Source organism: Erinaceus europaeus, chromosome 4 (assembly GCF_950295315.1).
Source record: "Erinaceus europaeus chromosome 4, mEriEur2.1, whole genome shotgun sequence".
Taxonomy (NCBI): Eukaryota; Metazoa; Chordata; class Mammalia; order Eulipotyphla; family Erinaceidae; genus Erinaceus; species Erinaceus europaeus.
In genome coordinates, this window is record NC_080165.1 from 28105279 (window position 1) to 28127494 (window position 22216).

Sequence of the window (22216 nt, forward strand, 5' to 3'; positions counted from 1 at the left end):
TCTTGTATTTATTCCTACTTCTGGTTTATCTACTTTATTCTTTTCTATTATTATGTAGTCTATATGGTTTATAGTTACCTTGATCAGTGATTTTTTTTCATCCTTTCTAGTATGTTTTTCCTTCCCTTCCCATCTTTATGAATCTCCTTTGTCTATTGTTTGATCCATCTCTAGACATTTACTTGGCTTTTTTAAGAGATAAGGAATGTACTCTTTTGTTCTTATGCCAAGATTCCAGGGGTTCTCCTCTGAATCCTTAGGAACTCCATGTCTCAAACCCTTTGTTATATAAATGAAAATAATACCAACTACAAGTTTGGGCACAAAGCAATCCTCCTGCACTCAGATCTAATAATTTCAAAGTGTCAAAGGAACACAGGAAAAGGTCATTGTCCATAAAATGGTCAAACTCTTGTGTGGTCATTGTCCATAAAATGGTCAAACTCTTGTGTTAATAGATATTTGTTCCAAAGCTCTTCATTACTAGACTAGCTGGTTAACTGAAACTCAAAGTTAAAAGCTTAGTCCATAACCAAATGGAATAGAGACTACATGGTATATAGCTTATTGTGCCTTAAATGTAAGGGAAACAAACAGCCCTGGGTTCTGCTTAGAGACATAAAAATGAATCTTTGGGAACGGGGCCCAAAGATGATAAATACCTCAAGTGATTTTAATATGGGAGATTCTTGAATGACACTTTGAAAACTTTTAAAAAATATATTTATTTATCTTCCGTTTTGTTGCCCTTGTTGTTTTTTATTATTGTTGTAGTTGTTATTGATGTCATCGTTGTTGGATAGGACAGAGAAATGGAGAGAAGAGGGGAAGACAGAGAGGGGGAGAGAAAGATAGACACCTACAGACCTGCTTCACTGCCTGTGAAGTGACTTCCCTGCAGGTGGGGAGCCAGGGGCTCGAACTGGGATCCTTATACCAGTCCTTGTACTTTGCGCCACGTGTGCTTAACCTGCTGCACTACTGCTAGCCCCCCCCACCCCTTTTTAACTAGAGTAGTGATCAGCTCTGGCTTACCATGGTGAAGGGAATTGAACGTGGGAACTCAAGAGAGAGATCCCAAAGCCTCAGGCATGATTCTCTGCATAACTCTCCCACCTTGAAAAATTACTTTGTAGGGGAGTGTGAGAGGCACAGTGGATATACTGTTGCATTCTCAAGCTTGAGGACCTGAGTTTGATCCCTGGTATTGCAATGCCACAGTGATGCTCTGGTTCTTTTTCTCATAAATAAATAAACTTTAAAGAGCAACAGCTACCAAATAAGAAAAACTTAACACACAGAGGTCATGGTTAGTTTGCCTATTTGGAGGGTGGTGAGTGGTCAAATTCATTTTTCTTAAGCCACGGAAAACACACATGCACACACTTAAATATTTAAACATTATCCAAAAATAAGCCAGCCCCTAGACCTAACACATGAAGGTAATTTAAAGTTTTTGTGTAAATAAGATAGAATTGAATTCAAGATAGAATTGAAGCCCAGTCTGTCACAAACAACCCCAACACCACAGGCAGACTCCTTAATCTTTTGTGCTTTCACAATTTTTAAAAATTATTTATTGCCCTTTTTTAAATGTTGTAGTTATTATTGCTGTTGTTGTTGATGTTGTTGGATAGGACAGAAATGGAGAGAGGAGGGGAAGACAGAGAGGGGGAGAGAAAGATAGACACCTGCAGACCTGCTTCACCACCTGTGAATTGAGTACCCTGCAGGTGGGGAGCCAGAGGCTCGAACCAGGATCCTTATGCCAGTCCTTGCGCTTTGTGCCACCTACACTTAACCCACTGTGCTACCACCTGACTCCCAGCAATTTCTCAATTTTTAAGATGGATAAAATACCTAATTTTATCAGAGCAGAATAGTACTGATTTAAAAAAATTTTTTTAATCTCATACAATCATATTAAGACTGGATAGTGCCTTACCAAAAATCTTAACCAGAAAGATAGTAACACAGGGTGGCAGAATGAGCAGGATGAGGTGCCTCAGAACTGAATTATCACTTAACAGTTATCAAGCATCAATAATTCTTATTAGTGCTTTAATAATGATTGACAAGACTGTGGGATAAGAGAGGTACAATTCTTTTTTAAAAATTTTTTATTTAAGGAAGGATTAATGAACAAAAACATAAGGTAGGAGGGGTACAACTCCACACAATTTCCACCACCCAATCTCCATAACCCACCCCCTCCCATGATAGCTTTCCCATTCTCTAGCCCTCTGGGAGCATGGACCCAGGGTCATTGAGGGTTGCAGAAGGTAGAAGGTCTGGCTTCTGTAATTGCTTCCCCGCTGAACATGGGCGTTGACTGGTCGGTCCATACTCCCAGTCTGTCTCTCTCTTTCCCTAGTAAGGTGTGTCTCTGGGGAAGCTGAGCTCCAGGACACATTGGTGGGGTCTTCAATCCAGGGAAGCCTGGCCAGCATCCTGGTGGCATCTGGAACCTGGTGATTGAAAAGAGAGTTAACATACGAAGCCAATTTGTTGAGCAATCATGGATCCCAAGCTTGGAATAGTGGAGAGGAAGTGTTAGGGAGGTACTCACTGCAAACTCTAGTGTACTACTGCTTTCAGGTATATATTTTGCAGTAGTTTATGGATACGTGTGCACATAAGCTAAGAGAGGTACAATTCTATACAACTCCCACCACCAAAGTTTCACATCCCATCTGCTCTCCTCCACTGGAAGGTTCCCTATTCTTTATCCCTCTGGGAGTATGGACCAACGATCTTTATGAGGTGCACAAGGTGGAAGGTCTGGCTTCTGTAATTGCTTCTCCACTGAACATGGGCATTGGCAGGTCAATCCATACCCCTAGCCTGTTTGTCTTTTGCTAGTAATGTAGGACTCTGCAGAGGTGGGGTTCCAGGACACATTAGTGAGTTAACAATTCTTAATATTCAGGTGCTGGGTATTAGATAGGTAATAGAGTAATTAAGACACAAGACTAAGTGGGAGTGAAAAGAAAATCGAAAACAGCAAATAGGAGTAGCATTTTAGAGGTAAGAGTAACAAAGCAAGAGGTTTTGTTTTTTCTGCTTAAACAAAATTGAAGAACATAGGATGCAAAATGGTGAGCATGTAGGCAATAGATGAAGTAGCCATTTTACTTTCACCTTGTTGAGCTGGCTGACATCTTTCAAGTACATTTTTTACTTCATTCAAATAAATAAAGTCATGAGCAGGGAAAAGGGGACTCAATAGTTGTAGGCTAATTCCAAAGATCTGGCTCCTTTTAAGTCCTTTTGGGAGTCAACTTCTGTCTGCACATTGGAAGGCATATCTTATTTGGCAAAGCTTATCTACAAGGTAATCAATTGAGTTTGAAAATGGGCTTGCTCATAAATTTCCATCTTTAGTTAGCTCAAATGTAATTTTTTAAAAATTAGCTTTATTTATTTGATACAATCAGAAATTGAGAGTAGGAGATAGAATGGCAGAGATAGAGACACCTGCACACTGCTTTACCGCTTGCAAAACTTTCTTCCTGTAAGTTGGGGCTGGAGGCTTGAACCTGGGTCCTTGCACACTGTAATATGCAGTCAACCAGGTGCATCACCCACACTAACCTCAAATATGTATTTTTAAAAATGACATACTAGACTACTACTTCTCTTTATGTAGTAGTGACAGGGATGAAACCCAGGACTCAGAATCTAAGAAACACTGTTAAGAAAATTATACCTTTATATTGCACCAAAGTAATGGACTTGGTGGTGGCAGTGGTGTTTCAGAACCTGGTGCACTATGGTGGAGGTAGACCTAGGCTGGGCATGTTTTGCAGAAAACACAATGTACTAATAATTATATTACTAGAAGTCATTAACCTTCCCAATAAAAAAAGAACTCTTGAAAAAAAAATGGACCTTTAAAATTACAAGAAAGAAAATAAAACACAATAGGCTCTGTATATAAACATTTCCTCAATAAAGTGATACTCAGAAAGTAAACTAGGTGTCCAACAATAGGTGACTGAGAAAGCTGTGGTATATATACACTACTACTAAGCTATTAAAAATAATCTTGGATTAAGCTTGAAGGAATTATGTTAAGTGAGATAAGCCAGAAGGATGAATATGGGATGATCTCATATTCATAGACATATCTTAAGAAATAAGAATAGAAAGGAGAAACACAAAGTAGAACTTGAATTGGGTTTGGTGCACTGCACAAAAGTAAAGGACTCTAGGAGTGAGATGGGGGTTCAGGTCCTGGTGCATGATGATACAGGGGCCTGGGGGTGATTGTGTTTTGCAAAAAACTAAGAAATTTTACACATGTACCAATAACTGTATTTACTATAAACCATTAATCCCCCCCCCAAAAAAAGTGATACTGAAAATGAAAAACAAATAATTGAACCCAAGCAAAGGAAAAACCAAGAGACAACATTATTTAAAAAAAAAAAAGATTTTATTGTCTTTCCAGTGAGTCAACTGGGCATACTGCTACTAAAATACAACTCAAATGACAATACAATTAGCATAACATTATTTTCAGAGATCAGCTTCCGTATCTTGATCATTAAATGGAAAGATTCTTCAGAAGAACAGTCCCTTACCCTACATAAAGAAGAAGAAAAATTAAAGATGCCGATGCAATCTACCCAAATCACTGGAAAACATCTTAAAATTCATTTATTGTACATGTAAAAGACAAATGAATTTATAGTGAATATTGTTGTATGATTGATATTCCATCTATGAGAATAAAACTTATGTTACATAAATGTTTTGAACTAGAAGACTAAGAAGAAAAGCACTTTCTGAACCCCAATTTCCAATGAGACCAATTATAACTAATTGAAGGAATTTTTTTAATTTTCTCTATTATTACATACACTACATAAACTTGGTTTTATCAGGGGAAGGATGTAACTGCAATGGCAGAAATAAAAATATCTTAAAGCAAAAATTGTTTTGTGAAGTAAGTAAATGGAATGAGGCAGACAGGGAATAAAAATACAGGATACTACTAAGATATCTAAGGGTGAGTGAAAAGATTGGGTCTTGAAATATATAGAACAATGTTCTAACCCTTTAAAACTTCAAAATTCCAACCTCATTTCCAGAATTTAAACCAGAGTACAGTATCTAAAATGTGTACATTCATAGATCTCAATACTCCCCTAACTAGAAGTAGTAACTATGACTTGAGGGTAATGTAAGCTCATGAAACCTGAAGTTACTGATATCATTTATGCCCTAAAGTGAATTAAATCAAAATCCTCACGAGCAGTAAATGTGTCTGAGTAACTCTGAAACATGAATCAGGTGAAAAGTATTCACTAACAGACTTTATTCAGGGGTCCTGCTGAATTTCAAATTTCTATTTCAGCAAAATCACTCTTAAAAAAAAATACAAAGACCAATTACATGATTCCCTTAAGAATGTTTTAATATTTGGGAATATCAATAGTCTACAGTATGTCACCTCAGTTTAAGAAAAACCTGACAGGGGCCAGAAAGTGGTACACCCTACAGAGTACATGTGTATCGTGTGTGAAGGCCCCAGTTTAGGCCCCTAGCCCCCACCAACAGGACGTGGGAGGCTCACAAGTGGTGGAGCAGTGCTGCCAGTGTCTCTTTCTACTTCTGTTTCTGACTCTATCATGGGGGGGGGGTAGCTCTGAATGTTTTAAGAATATGACTACAGCGATTATTTAAAAAAAAAAAAAGTTGCTGAAAATTGAACTGGGTAGTAGATATTAAAGAAGCTGAACCATTTTCTTAGGTTTATAAGTCTTTAAAACCTGCCAGGGGTAAGATACCTAAAGCTAAAGACTACTTTTGATGATTACCAGTTTTCTAACAAATCTTTGGAAACCTTTTTTTTTAAGGAACCAATTTTGATAGGCCTATATTATGTTGAATTTCACTGCCCAAGAAGTGTCACTAACTTTAAACACAACTTTTATTTTAAGGGTGGGAGAGTGAGGAGCAGAAGCATGACAAAACAAGCACTGTACAGATGAAGATCACGATAGCACTACTACTCTAAGTACTAAACATTAATGAAATCCAAATCATAATGCTGAAAAACAAACAAAAAAAAATAGACAAACTAAATGGAAGATTCTTTTATTTTCTTAAGTCTTTGACAGGACAGAAACCTTAGCTCATGTCTTCTGGTTGTCATCATCTTCCACTGAGCTGCACCTAAAACACAAAGAACAAGTAACAAGCAACTTTGTTTTTTAAATAATATGTAATAGTTTTGAAGGCATAAGATGAACTGTGTCTAGTGGAAGCTATTTTACTTAAATAACTATATAAAACGATGCCCTGACAATCACCAGAAGCATCAAAACATTAACTATTTTGAGTGAAAATGACTACTAAAGACTTGAATACGCAGCATATCAGCAAAATAAATGGTGGGAAAAAGCACTGCTCATTTTATTAAGGTAGGAACACTGCATGTGTGAAGCCTTACTTAATAGGCTCCACTCTATCTGAAGATGAAAATCATCCTGCATTTATTTTAGTAAACCTAAACTGGGAAGAGATGGGGTATAGATTCCAAGTTCCCTTGTTAGATCATCTATCACCTTCCTGGCTTTAGTTCATTGCATGTCTTTAAAAGGAGCAAACCCACCAGAAGAATGCTGCTATTCTAATTTTCCATTCTTGAATGCACCATAATGTGCATGCCTGTTGTAATTAGGTGCCTGGCTGAATAAAAAGATCCCATTTAAAATTTTAAAATATTACTTAAGGACATGTGGTCTGTTTTCCACATTCCTTGGGGAGACAAGCATTAATTTTACAACTCACACAGAAAAGACTACATACATTTCTAAAAACCCTCTTCTATGGTAAAGATATAAATTCCTTTGTGTTTGTAAAATAGAGCTGATTTACATGATTGTGGTTAAAATTGTTGCTAAATGTTTATCTACACATGCTGTCAGAAATAACCTTGTTAAGAAGGTGAAGCTGGTGTCTCAGCAAATCAGACCCCTTGGAGAAGGCGTTGAATGGCCTGTGCCCCGTTTTCCTTTTTTCTCTTTCCGCACCATCAAAAGGAAAAGTGAGAAAATAGCAGAAGCATTAGTTAAATCCTGAATTAAACCCCATAACCTACAGGAATTACCTCACTACACTGAAAGCTGACAATACTTGTAGGATTCTCTTTTTTTCTTATGAAATAATTAAAATGATAAGTTCTTGACTAGCTTTCTATCTTAAATAACTATTTTAAAGGCTTACTAGAAGAAACTAAATGTTGTTTTGATAACTATGGTTACCTGACTTACCAGCACTGAAGACAAAACTTTTAAAAATGGCTACAAATGCCTTGTTCACAAAAGACTTTATTATCTAGTGATGCATACTGAGAACATACAGAAATCTGCATGGTTCACTTCACATGCAGTAGAACAATCTTCACTTTACAATAAGTGAGTGTCAACTGTTTTATGCAATAGACAACACTTTAAAGTCACATTCTTAAAGAAAAGCTTCATTTACAAAAGAAATATAAGGTAAAGAAGCAATTACCGCTTTTAAAAAGCAGCTGCTTTGTTCAAGAGTGGAAGGTTTATGCCTGTATTGAAAGACAACATGATCACAAATAATGAAAACGATGAACAAATGAAAAACACTTTTACCATAAAGCAGTACACTTTCAAAATGACATACAAATAGTTAAAAATTTCATTATGTTGTCTATTCTTTAAATATGAGGACTTTCAGAATCAGGCCTCAACATTTGTAATTAGTAAATGAAAACTGCATTTTTTTTCTATGTTACTAGGAACTGTATTTAACAAAACTTATATAAAGTCTATAGCAAGTTGATTTAAAAAAAAATTAAAGTTAGTAAGAAACAGTACACTGAAGGCGCTCTATCCATCAAGCGCATACTCTTTAAATTTTAAATGTGATGAACAGAACAGAAATTGTAACTATGCCACAGTTGCAATGCCAAAAAATAAAAAAAAGATCAGTTATCACACATGCAGGGACTTCTGCCACAAATCTAATATCCCTCATTTGTCAACTGTTCTGATAAAATAACATCTTAAAATACCAATGATGTTGATGGGTTTAGCTTACCTTCAGTGTACTGAATGTTGTACACAACCTGCTTTAAAAGGAGACATCCCTGCAGGCAGGCTCAAGAAGGAACAGACCCCTTTCGGCACTGACTACACCAAGGGCATGCTGCTGTGGCCTGCACACACACACCTAGGAAAATGTGAATATAAACAGCATTTATGCTGGCCATTTTATCTGAAGACCAAAATGAAGCCAAGTCTGCTAAAAATAAGTCAACCACCCAGTACTACTACTCATAACAGATATTCTGTTTTTGTTTGTTTGTTTTTGATTTATGTGAACTGCAACCATATACATAGCACTGTAATTATGTGCAGTCTTGGCAATTAAAACAGTTCTACAATGAAATTTCACATAAGACACAAAACAGATTAACTAACACTTCTAAAAGAAATTATCACCCTTGGTGTTAATTCAAATATATCATGCTTCCTCAAATTTGCAGGAGAAATATTTATAAGTTTATATACATTAATAAACTGCTGTGAAATTTCTTCAGTCTTTTGTAATTACTCAAACCATTGGAACTTCTTCATCTCGGTTAAATTTTCTCCTGGATGAAGGCATGCTGTAGAGCCTGGTTAATGCTAATACGTTTAGCTGGGTCCAGCATTAGGATCTGGTCCAACAAGTCCTTTAACTGGTGCACTTTTTTACGTTGGTCTTCAGGAAGTCGCTGGCACCCAATCAAGTCAGCCAACAGGTCCTTAGTTGGATTAATGGTGCTCATGACAGTAACTTTCTCCTAAAAACAACAACAACATAAAACACTTATCTCTAAGTAATTCATAAGTAAATCAGACTGTTTAATCAAGACTATTAATGTTAAGTGAAGCATCACTGCAATAAACTGAATTAGCTAAAACATCATTGTCTTAAATAAAAAGAATCTAAAAAGTCTAAAACAGGTAAGCAATTAAAAATAATAAACACCTGGTGAAAAATAACAATGAACGCCTACACTGAAATCAATCCTGAAAAAGAAAGGCGTCAGTAGGAGCAGGTGTTTTCTTTATGTGTGAGGATGACTTCACCACTCCCAGGCTGCTTTCATTCTCAGTAAGAGAGGGAGGGATACCACAACAGAGTGAGACCCCAACACCAGAACTCCTCTAGGTGCCACTGGCATGCCCATGCAGTGCTGGAATTGGGGCTTCGAGCTCACAAAACAGGCATCCTACCTGGTCAGTCCCCTAAGAAAATTCCTTGACAAAGTTGGGTCTATTACAATAAAATAATGGAAAAATAACAAAGAATATATATATATACCCTCCAGGTTTATTGCTGGGGCTCAGTGCCTGCACTACAAATCCACTGCTCCCAGAGGCCATTTCCCCCCTTTTTGTTGCCCATCGTTATCATTTGTTGTCGTTGTTGGATAGAACAGAGAGAAATCGAGACAAGGGGAAGACAGGTGGAGAGAAAGACAGACACCTGCTTCATTGCTTTTTAGGTGATTCCCTCCCCCCCCCCCCCCCCGCCGCCGCCGCAGGTGGGGAGATGGGGTTTAAAAGGGATCCCTATGCTGGTCCTTGTGCTTTGCGCCATGTGTGCTTAACCTGCTGTGCTACTGCCCGGTCCCCAACAAAGTAATATTTAAACCTGGAGTAGTTTTAGAAAGGCTATTTCAGCTGAGGTTTCATTTAAAAACTTTTTTTTTTTTTCTTTTTTAGGGATAAAGAAGTACAGGTGCCAAGCCAGCCTGGGCCGGGCTGTGAGCAAAAGCAAAGATCTGAAATAGCAGACCTTTTAGTTAAGATCCAAGTGTAAGGGAGTTGGGCAGTAGCGCAGCGTGTTAAACGCACGTAGCACAAAGTGTAAGGACCGAGGATCCCGGTCTTTCCCTCCTCTCTCTATTTCTCTCTGTCCTATCCAACAACAACATCAATAACACAATAACTACAACAATAGTAGAAAAAAATAAGGGCAACAAAAGAGAAAATAAATACGTTAAAAAAAAAAGAGATCCATCTGTAAAATGGGGATGAGGAGGTGGGGGGTTACAAAGTACAGTGAAGGAAAGGAAAACTGCTCAAAGTGGACTTTAAATCATGAAGACTTAAAATACCTTATAGGTAAGAAGAGATCACATAATGGTCATGCAAACAACTCTCATGCCTGAGGCTCTGATTAATCCGAGGCACCAGCACAAGCCAGAATTAAGCAGTCCTTTGACTAAAATAAGTATAGTAGTATTAATAATGTAATCCTGTTGGTGGAAGCTGAATGGGATGCCAGACCAAGAGGGCTTAAATTAAACCCATTATATTAAGCAGGCATTTTATTTCTTTTCTTTTTCACATAGCTAGATCTGTCTTTTAATTAAGTTCGCTTAGAGCAAAAATTATTGCTTTAATGGTTTTCAAATATTCATAGCTCCACGTACTACTAGATTCCATTAACAGTAAGAATCACTTAGTGTAGTATGCTTAAAAGAGACTTACCCTCTCTGTTACTTTATCAACTTCTATGTACATGAAGTTGAGGTTTTGATCAAAATGTTGGTCTTTGAAAACACCTTTCCGAATCATCTGGGAACAAAACAAAACAATTAATCTTGGGTTTTGTACTATTACAAAACAGCCTGGCTTACTAGCAATACAATTATACAAACATATATCTATACAAACACAAGTTAAAATATTATTTCTGTGGCCTGGGAGGTGGCGCAGTGATAAAGCTTTGGACTTTCAAGCACGAGGTCCTGAATTCAATCCCTGGCAGCACATGTGCCAGAGTGATGCCTGGTTCTTTCTCCTATCTTTCTCATTAATAAATAAATAAATATATATATATTAAACAATATATAATTTCTCTGGGCTTTCTCATTTGAAAATGATTTGATTCCTTGTTCTTGACAGTTTATTAAAATATTTGAAAAAGGTCTTATTCTTTTTTTCTACATACATATCATAATTATGTAGCATCTTAGGAGAAAGTATAAATGCTATACCTAAATCAATTTAATAACCTTAAGTCATGATCTGGGAGGTGGTGCAGTAGATAGATAAAGCAGTGGACTCTCAATGAGGTTCCGAGTTCAATCCCTGACAGCACATGTACCAGAGTGATGTCTGGTTCTTTCTATCTCTCACCCTATCTTTCTCATTAATAAATATAAACTCTTAAAAACAAACAAACAAACAAAAACTAAGTCATAGTGATTTTACAAATTCCATTCTGAGGCTGGGCGGTGGTGCACCTGATAGAACAGACATGTTACTCTGTGCAACAACCCAGATTCAATCCCTAGTCCCTCCAAGGGGGAGTTTCAGAGTGGTAAAGCAGTACCATAGGTGTCTCCCTCTTCCTTATCAATTTCTGTCATCCAATAAATAAAATAATTTTTAAAATATTTAAAAATTGCATTCTAACATCCCTAACAAGGCACAGGTCAGACCTCACAAGAATAAGTCCATACTTGGAAAGTGGTCTTTCCGGTGTTCTTAGCTAACTGCAGTCACTAATTTAAACACCAGAAATTGGAGTGAAGGGCTTATACATATAAATCATACAGTATTTGCAAGTCTCAAAAGTATTTATACCCACTAGTGAGGCATACATGTGAACGACTCATCAGTTTACAGGAAAGCATAACGAAAACTCTGAAAAGACAAATTCACACTCATGCCTTACCTTATTTGGCATCTTCCCTTTGAGATCCATGGCCAGTTTCAACATGTGGTTATTGGTTTTGCCAGGAAATAAGATTTTTCCAGTATAGAGTTCATATAAAGTACAACCTACAGACCACATATCTATACCATAGTCATAGCTTTTACCTATAACTGAAAACAAAAAGGAAGTTTTAACATACGATGATAAAAAAAAAAAAAATCAACTAGTTATTTCCATTATGGGGGAATCGATTTAGCCTGGGCTACGCAACTACTGTTTTAACAGCTCACTTTGGCATTGGCTTCCTGTTTTTAATTCCCCAATTTTTTTTTTTGCCTCCAGGGTTATCACTGGGGCTCAGTGCCTGCACTACAAATCCTCTCCTGGAGGCCATTTTCCCCCAATTTTATCGCCCTTGTTGTCACGCTTGTCGTCGTAGTTATTGTTGTCATAGCTATTGTTGTTGTTGAATAGGACAGAGAGAAATTGAGAGAGGAGGGGAAGACGGAGAGGGAGAAAGATAGACACCCTGCAGACCTGCTTCACCGCTTGTAAAGTGACCCTCTGCAGGTGGGGATTCCCACTGATTCTAATGAAGACTCAAACTTAAAAACCTTAGTAGAGGGGGGAAGAGACTGAAGGGGCAGAAGAAAATGTTTATTTCTTCTTTTTATTTCACCTCTGGTGGAGGTGCTAATCAGCCTCAGCCAAGGCAACAGAAAGAAAGAATAAAGGTTCCATACAATCCATAAATTTGATAATCAGACCTTGAGTAATCAAGAGCAGTCTTCTAAAGTCGAGGATTTTCCACAACTGTTTTTGCTACTCTTGCCAGACATGATCAAGACTGCTGCCACAACTACCATCATTCCACCTGAGGAGGATGAACTTGCTATGGTTCCCTTCCTCATGAATGACCTCGTGCAGCTGCTGAAGTGCGATGGAAAACAGTACTTAGATATTAAATATGCTGTTTCCACCGCATATGATGGCCCAGGTCAAAGAACATTTGAAGAAACTTACTGATTTCAGGAGCACGATAAAATCTACTGACAAGATAAGGCGTTATGTCATTGTCGGCAACATGCGAAGCTGATCCAAAATCACAGAGTTTTAAAATAGTTTTTGATTCATTAACCTGCAAAACATTGAATCAAGACAATTTTAATTTATTCCAAGAACAATGAAGACAAGTAAAACTGGCTCTGAGAATTTACTTTCAATATTAAGTCATTAGTTTTAATGTGTCTTTTCTATTATAACTCAACTCCTAATTCTGAAAATTAAAAACTGATAATATTTTATTATAATTAGTAAAATAAATTTCCTTAGTGAGAAAAATGGTGTAAGATGAAATTTAAATTTGATCATTGCTAGACAGAAAAGGATGAGGCAGTAACTAAAAGATCTCATTGAAGCAAAGTAATCTTCTAAAAATTCCCAGAATACCTGAACAAAGTATATTCAGACATTCATTAAGGAATCATGAACTTTCAACTGATTTAAATTAACTTTCAATTGCCAGAAAATTACAATGGCAATGAAAGCATAATTCAGATTAACTTTTGTCAAAAGTAATCTTCATCCTAAGCTACCAGACCATCCCAAATTTAGCAATTAACTCAAGTCTTAAAACATCAGATCCCTTAAATATAAAGAAGGTATTAGTTAAGAAAATGTTAAACATATTTGGCAAGACTGATATAAAACATGAACTCTGTATTAGTCATTTGTTTCTTGTTTCCTTTGTAAATACTTCAACATACACAGTAACAGTGACATCTGCTGAGAAAGGCTGGAGGTGCTCCCATGGCTGCTGCCACTCATGAGTCAGAAGCATGTGCAGGATTAACAAGTGAAGATAATTCATATTCCAGAGTCCCTTCCCCCCTTCAAAAGAGACACACACAAATTCCGAGTTGGGACTTGAACTTGGCCTTCTATTCCCACCCCAATGAAACATTAACACTTTATTTAATGTAGCCCTAGGCTCTCTCTACTGGGATATCATGGTCTTGTCAGTGGTGTGTACAGAATTCAGCCAATAAGAGAAATGATTAGTTTTAATGGCCACATCACTAACCATTCTCTTCAGGTAGACCCACTCAGGAAAATAGTCATCTTCAAATGGAAATAGTACTTTTAAAGTTTGTCAAAGCACAACCTAACGTCAGCCACTTAATATCCACAGAAAACTTGGGCTGGCTAAAATGCTGTAAGAAACAGCAAGTCAGGGGGCGGCGCACCTGGTTAAGCACGCACACTACAGTGTGCAAAGGCCCCGGCTCAAGCCCCCTGGTCCCTACCTTCAGGGGGCAAGCTTCACAAGTGGTGAAGGTGAAGTAGGGCTGCAGGTGTCTCTGTCTCTCCCTCCCCTTTCAATTTCTGTCTCTATTCAATAAAAAATACATAAAAAAAAAAAAAAACCTCATGCTTGAGAGTCTTAAAAGAAAAAAAAAAGCAGGTCATCCAAACTCACATGCACCTTCTATTTTGGGAACACAACTTCTACCATAAAGAATGTGGAACTCCTACTGTACTGATGGTTGAGACTGTGGGCTAAATGTAAACAACCCCATGTGGTCTGAGTTCTATCTTTACCTTTCTCAGAAAGAAGGAAAAGCAGTTTCTGAAACCTACATGAAAATCCTATACTGTTTACCACAAAGAAAAAATGAAGTTTTAGAAACAAGAGCTACTAAGATAATAGCAAATGTCTTACCCTCTAGCTTCCTGGCATACAGGTGTTCACTGCATAACGTACCCTTAAGCTGCAGTATGTATGTATGTTTAAGTGGTTATGCATTTTAAAATAATTATATGTTATGAACTGTATGTATTTATCAACTTAATAAAATCGGTATGAACCTGCTATTAAATTGACTAGGAATGTCTATAACTCATTCACAGCACAGCTACCATTTTCATGAATCCAAGTTATTAACAGATATGCCATACATTATAGAACTATAGCAAAGATATCACAAAGGAAGCCCACATTAGTAAAGTGGTAATCCAGAAGCAATATTCCAAAATATCAAAATAGAGAAAGAAATCTTAACTGAAGGCAAACTTTAGTGGGTTCTAAATAATTTTAAACTGTGAAATAGGTTACTATTGGCAGACAGTTACAAAGTAGTTGTGACTATCACAGAACAGAGTAAAGAAACAGCAACAAGGAGAAAAGGTGCACATACATAAATCATTCAGCTACGGTGGTATCTGAATTTCAAAGCCACTGTGGAGTCTGCATATTAATATACCCGAAATCATTATGACAGAATGCCTAAGATGCAATGGTAATTGCATTTTAGCAACTGAGCTTTGCGATAGCTGGGCTTCTAGGAGCCTCAGCTTCTCAAGCCTCAACTTTAAAATAAAGAATAAACAAAAATAAAGCCAGCCTATTCCTAAGCATCTTTAAACGCAAGTTCATGCATCTGCTCCCAAAAGATAAGTCTTCTCAAGGTACCTAACCCAGCTAAGTGCACAAAAACTAGAGAATGGAGAAGTGTGAATATTCTTCTCAGCAACATGAAACATCTATAGGTAGCCCGTTATCACTAGATTAAGACTCTTGGGATTTGTGTGTTCTCTGAGTTCAAGAATAAAAAAGAAAAACTGGACAGCCTACTACTACTTTCCTTACATTTTTTTTCCTGTAAAATCACATGCCCCAATTTTCAATAGGTTGGTAAATCATTATAATGATGTATTTCTCTAAGAAGGTCTTAGCTAGAATAATACAATGGCAATTTTATTACTGGTAAGAAGATGTATGGCAAGTGAACTGATTTTTTACTTACCAGGATATTGTCTGGCTTGATATCTGCATGCAGGATATTGCATCGTTTAAGGAGTTTCAATGCCAAGAATAACTGCTGACTATAGGATCGCACAGCTTTAATGTGAAGACCAACATCCTTACCGTACTTTTTTAGCACTTCTCGTAAATTCATACTTTAATGGGAGGGGAAAAAAGCCATAATTAGGGACTTAAAGCAAAATGGAAAAAAGTGTTCAAGCACTAGCTCCCCCCCATATGTTTGAGCAGTTTATACTGAAAAGCAGATATTACCGTGCATATAAAGGAAGATAAACAAGATTTCTGTTGGTTTTAGAATTTGAGTTGCATTTGAAAGCACAACAAAGAAGCTAGAGTTTTGAAGAACAGTATTTTATTCCTACTTTAGCCATGTTTCATTCTGACTTAGCCCTTCCATTAAGTTATTTCATTCTCAGAAACTTTGTTAAGCTAAAAGCTACATGAGGCTAGAATCTGGAACATGATATGTGATCAATGACAGCCAAGAATCTAGCTATTAATCAAGTTCAAATGAAAAAACAAACACAATACCACCACCCCCATAAAATTGGCCATGGCATTTACCTAAAATGAAGTAGATAAATGCAAAGAAACTAATTTTTCAGCTTACCTGAGAGGCTCAAATACGAGACAGAGATGCTGTTTATGATAAAAGTGCCTGAAGAGTCGTAAACAATGAAATTTGTCATCAGGATCTGCATCATTAAGTTTTTTCAAGAACTCTAGTTCTTTTAAACCAGTTTTTTGCCTGAAATGGAAAAGAAAATTAAGCCAAAACTGAATACACCCAGAATTTTAAAAAACTAAATATTTGCGAGTTCTCCCCGAAGCATTCAATCTGTATTTTTAAATACTAGTAATTCTTATGAGGAATGAGGAATGACCAATTACTCTATCACTCACACAATATTTAATTTGTTGTCATATATTCTTCTCAATGAATTTCTAAACTAATAACTCAGGGACACTACAGAATAAATCCACCTTATTTTAAGTCAATCCTGCCAATTTACTTAAAAATGTCTTGATGAAAGTTACTACCTTTAACAAAAATGAAAACACTGTGGATGAGTTTTGATTTCCTTTTTTTTTTCCTTTGCCTCCAGGGTTATTGCTGAGGCTCAGTGCCTGCACGAATCCACTGCTCCTGGAGGCCATTTTCCCCATTTTTGTTCCCCTTGTTACTGCTGCTGTGGTTGGGTAGGACAGAGAGAAATCGAAAGTGGGAAAGACAGGGGGAGAGAAAGACAGACACCTCCAGACCTGCCTCACCACTTGTGAAGCAACGCCTTTGCAGGTGAGGATCTGGGGGCTCCAACCAGGATCCTTATACCAGCTGGTCCTTGTGCTTCACCCGCTGTGCTACCACCCTGCCCTCGACTTTTGATTTCTTTAAGAGCTTAGTATAGAACAGCCTTGGAAGTGGCTAGAATTCTGGGCTTGATAACAGACATCTTACCAAATGGTTAACATTTGGCTATCTCCTGAAGTTTGGATTTTGTTAATAAACTACATTTTATTCTTACAGGTTGAGAGAGAAAATGAGAATATGAATGAGAATTCATCAACCAGAGCATCACTTTGGTACATGTATAGCCAAGGATCAAGTTCAGGATGTCATCCTTGAAAATCCAAACTTTTTACCCAGTGCACCACACCCCTGGGCCATACAACATACTATATTATAAAGTTTTTTTTTTTTTTTTTACCTCTAACACAAAATACTATCAAAACAAAATCTTACAAGCCTAGACTATTAAGAGACATCTACAACACTTTTTTCTAGTTTTTCAAAATAAATGGCTGCCTGAGGCCGGGCGGGGTACACCCAATAGAGTGCACACATTACTGTGAGCCAGAACCAGGGTTAAAGGCCCCAGCTCTCACTTGCAAGAGTAAAGCCTCACAAGCTGTGAAAAGTGTTTTGGGTTTCTCTCTTCCTCTGTCTATCCCTTCCTTCCACCCAATTTATACAAAACTAGAAGTATGTGTGTGTGTGGGAGTGAGGTGAGGGGAGGGGATGCTGCCAGGGACAGTAGGTTCATCCTGCAGACACAGAGCCCTCATCAGTAACCCTGGCAATAAATAAATGGTTGGCTTTATCACCAATGCAACATGTCAATGCAGAATTCATTAAAATACAGGGAATGGCAATTCCCTCTAGTTGAGAGAGAAGAAAAATGCTGATGAGATGGGAGATAGCATAATGGTTATGCAGACTCTCTTGCCCAATGCTTCAAAGCCCCAGGTTCAAACCCAACCCCTCTACCCCAAAGTTCCAGGTTCAAACACTAACCCCCCACCATAAATCAGAGCTGACAAAAACAAATAAACAAGCAAAAAGAAGGTTAAGTCTGTTTTCATTTTCCGCAGGTCAACATATGCAAATTGGCAGCTAAACAATATGATCCTTCTCTCATCTCTAGTGTTGAATTTAAGGTTATTCACTGCAAAAGATGGTCATAAGACCCGCAACAGAAGGAAAAAATTGATCAGTGTACACAGAATATGTACAATGAAGTGGAGTACATATAATCAGTTTAGTTCCAGTACAGGTTGTAACACATAACTACTACAAATTAAAAATCCAATTAAAAGAACTGTCTCTGTTATTTCTATACTTGCAATATTTGTTTTACAAAGATTGTTAGATTTTAGATTCACTATGACTGTTATTAAAGGTTTCATCACTTATGTGTTCTGAACTTACATTAGCTCATTGTTCCTGATAATCTTTACAGCCACTTCTTGGTTGGCTCTTGCATTGTCTCTGGCTCGAACAACATTACTAAATACGCCTTGACCAGTGTAGCCATATACATTGTAACGCTTATCTAAGACTTCACCTATGTTCACACCTGTAAAAGTAAATGACAAAATAATCCAAGTCACTGATTGTCAAAAAAATGCAAATAAAGATATTAAGATACCACTTCATCCGTGAGAATGTCATAAATCAGGAAGGACAGTAACAAAAAATGCTGGAGAGGTTGTAGGGGTAAAGGAACCAACCCTCCTGCACTGCTGGTGGGGATGTAAATTGGCCCAATCCCTTTGGAGAGCAGTCTGGAGAATTCTCAGAAGCCTAGAAATGGATCTGTCTTATGACCCAGCAATTCTTCCCCTGGGGATATCCTAAGGAATCAAACACTTATTTAAAGAGATCTATGTATACCTATGTTCATAGCAGTGCAATTTGTAATAGCCAAAAACTGGAAATAAGCTAGGTGTACAACACATGAGTGGCTGAGAAAGTTGTGGCAGCCGTGTACCAGGTTAAGTGTACACATTACCATGTGCAACGACCCCGGTTCAAGCCCCCCTCCATGGAAGGGGGTTGCTTCACTAGTGATGAAGCAGGTCTGCAGGTGTTTTATCTTTATCTTCCCTTCCCTTTCTCAATTTCTCTCTGTGCTATCAAAACAAAACAGAAAGCAAAGGAAAAATGGTCACTGGGAGCAGTAGATTTGTAGTGCCAGGCCCAAGCCCCAGCAAAGGAAAAAAAAAAAAAAAAAAGGGAAGGAAAAAGAAAGTTGAGATCTATGCACAGTGGAATACTCAGCTATCAAGAATAATGGGGACCAGGCAGTGGCACACCTGGTTAAGCACTTACACTACAGTGTGCAAGGACCTGGATTCAAGCCCCTGGTCCCCACCTACAGGGGGAAAGCTTCACAAGTGGTGAAGTAGGGCTGCAGGCGTCTCTCTCCATCTCTATCTTCTCCTCCCCTCAATTTCTCTTTGTCTCTATCCAACAATAAATTAAAAAAAAGAGAAGAAGAAGAATGAAGTCACCTTCTTCACCTCATCCTAGCTGGCGCTTGAAAGGATCATGTTAAGTGAGATAAGCCAGAAAGAGAATGAATACTCACTAATGGACACAATTTGAGAAATATCAACAAAAAAGAGAAACACAGAGTAGAATTTGGAGTGGGTTTGGTGTATTGCACCAAAGTAAAGGACTCTGGGGGGTTGGGGGGAGGCCTATCAGGTCCTGGGACTGATTACAGAGGAGGACCAACATACCTACAGTGTTTTACAAAAACCTGAGAAATCTTACACATGGATCAACAACGGTATTTACTGTAAATCATTAATCCCAGTGGAAAAAAAGTATAATAAAATCAAAGAATAACAACGCAGTCACTTAAAAATTCTATCAAATTTTACTCAAATTTCTAACATGCCTGGTTTCCTGGAAAATCCAAATTGTGCCTCTACTGGTTATAGTCTCCTGTGATTACAAACTGCAATGTCCAGCTCCAGTCATTACAAAGGTTCTGTTGTCCTCTCAAACCAGTGGTATTTTTAACATTGAACAGGAAAGAAACATGCTCACTGAAGTATTTCCAACGGTCACCCTGGCATAACAAATACTGCATGACTGCCATCCCAGGTTCCTTATATGCCTGTTTTTTCTTGGTTCCAGAACAACATGAGCAAGTGAAGTGCCCAATATAGAAGGTCATCTCACAGCTAAAAGCAACTATGAGTAGATTTCAGGTCGCATTATCAAGTCTCTAAGTCACTTCAATCTGTGATTTTCTTAGACAACTTAATAGAATATGACATGCAGCTGCTAAGTACGCCACATTCTTAAAAAGTGCTGAAACTGTGATGTGACTGAGAATTCTCCAACTCATGACTGCATCATGCAACTTGATATACTAATAAATAGTATACTTTTAAAATAAACTTCAAAAATACTAACCATAAACTCTAAAATTGTAAGAATTGTGTACTTACGATAATAGCCTTCTGCATCAGTCCAGTTATCCCTGAGATTTGGATTCTCTTTGAAATCCTTCCCAATACCAGCTGCCCGAAGACGAGCACTCTGAAATGTAAGAGACAACGTGAATCGTTGACCAAATAGACAGCTAATAAAAGTACTTCCTTTGAAACAGAAACCACCTAAAACATTTTATGCAAATTAAACTCTACTACTTATGCAAATACAGTATGATATAGTTGAAACATGATCATCAAAGTCTTTTATATGCTTAAGACAAGAAATAATCTCCAAAACCTCCAGGAATATGATTAGAAAAGTATAACTGAAGGGTGAGGGAGGTAGCAGAATGGTTATGCAAACAGACTCTCATGCCTGAGGCCCCCAAGTTCAAATCCCCATACAAGTCAAAGGTGCACTGGTTAAAAAAAAAAAATTCTATCTGAAAAAATGCAAAGCAGGTCCAACTTTCTATAGCTACTAGTGGGGGTAGGGGAAGACAAAGGACAACAGATGGCCCCAGTTTCAATCCGTAACACCATCATCATAAGATAGAGTTGAGCAGTGCTCTAGTAAAAAAATAAATAAAAATAACAAAATAATAATAATGCTTAATTCATTGTTTTGAAATTTTTTGGGCTGTACTTGTCTTAAAATTTTAATCCAGGGCTGAGATAGCATAGTGGTTATACAAAATGACTTTCATGACCGAATCACCAAAGCCCCAGACTCAATCCCAGCACCACCATTAATCAGAGTTGACAGTGCACTGGTTAAAATAGTAATAAAAGGGGCCGGGCGGTGGTGCACCTGATTAAGAGCACATTACAGTGCGCAAGGACCTGGCTTCTAGTCCATGGTCCCACCTGCAGGGGGAAAGCTTTGCAAGTGGTGAAGCAGGACTGCAGGCGCCTCTCTTTCTCTCTTTTCTGTCATCCCCTTCCCTCTTGATTTCTGGCCGTCTCTGTCCAATAAATAAAGATAATAAAAAAAATAAATGCTACATAAAAAATCAGTGATAAGAAATGTTCTCTCTTCAAATGTATATACACAAAAACATTCATTACACATTTTTTGTTTAACAGTTTTGTTTTCATGAGCTAAAACCACTTACATCAAAATATGCAGCAAACATATCATCAGATTCTGTAAACATATCAGGTGCCAACAACTTCTTCTGAGATGAACCTTAATAAAAAAATTAGTATTGTATTTGAAAAATGAAGATACAAATTGAAACAAATAGATAAAAAAAAATTTAAAATCAGCATTTATCCTGTCTTTTCTCTACAAACATTATTTTGGGGCAAAGAATGGAAACAAATAGTATTATGGGCCATCAATAGTATTACTGGGATGCATTGGATCGACCTTCTCGTGGTGCATTCCCGTGAGTACCCATTTATTGGGGAAACTGACGATCCTTCCTAGCTGACTGATCCACATGGATCCCAGTCACTTTCAAAGCCAGCAACAAGCAATCATCAGGCTCAACCTGACGCTGTTGACTGGCTACGGAAGAAGGGCAAACGCTAGAAGAAGAAAGGGCCATCAGATCTAAACATGTGCTTTCAATGTCAATAAAAGCATGACAACCACACACAATAATACCCAATATGATGCAAAGACATGGAATCACTTACAACAGTTTTGCCAAAAAAAAAAAGTAAATGTTAATTTAGTAGACTCTATTTTGCCAGCAGGTGGCGCAAGTGATTATGTGCTTGATCCATGGCATTCTCTGTGCTAGTGATTCTCTGGTAGTCTCTCTTCCTTTCTCTCCATCATAAATTAAGTGAATATTCAAAAATCTAGTCAAGTCTCTGACACTAACCAAAAGTTTTCAAGAAGTACTGATGAAGGAAGTTAAATGAGAAGAATGTGTGACAAAATCAGAAAGAGGTCCAAAGAAATGATTCAGTGAGCAAGGTTTTGAACTCTCAACTTTAAGA

The 22216-nt window shown here is 37.5% G+C and overlaps 1 protein-coding gene and 1 long non-coding RNA gene across 2 annotated transcripts in view; both read right to left on the minus strand.

Annotated features, from left to right (window-relative positions):
- Nucleotides 1-4419: 4419 nt before the first annotated feature.
- LOC132538022 (uncharacterized) overlaps nt 4420-22216 on the minus strand; it is a 397739-nt gene continuing 379942 nt past the window's right edge. The window contains exon 2 of the long non-coding RNA XR_009549431.1: nt 4420-5706. This is a non-coding gene — a long non-coding RNA (uncharacterized LOC132538022). The remainder of the gene's footprint in view (nt 5707-22216) is intronic.
- Nucleotides 7323-22216, minus strand: part of PRPF4B (pre-mRNA processing factor 4B) — a 32305-nt gene continuing 17411 nt past the window's right edge. Inside the window, 9 exon segments of the mRNA XM_007522204.3 lie at nt 7323-8833; nt 10533-10619; nt 11725-11876; nt 12730-12844; nt 15513-15666; nt 16143-16280; nt 18243-18390; nt 20279-20369; nt 21379-21452. Coding sequence (XP_007522266.2) covers nt 8630-8833; nt 10533-10619; nt 11725-11876; nt 12730-12844; nt 15513-15666; nt 16143-16280; nt 18243-18390; nt 20279-20369; nt 21379-21452 — 1163 coding nt within the window. The 3' untranslated portion in view covers nt 7323-8629.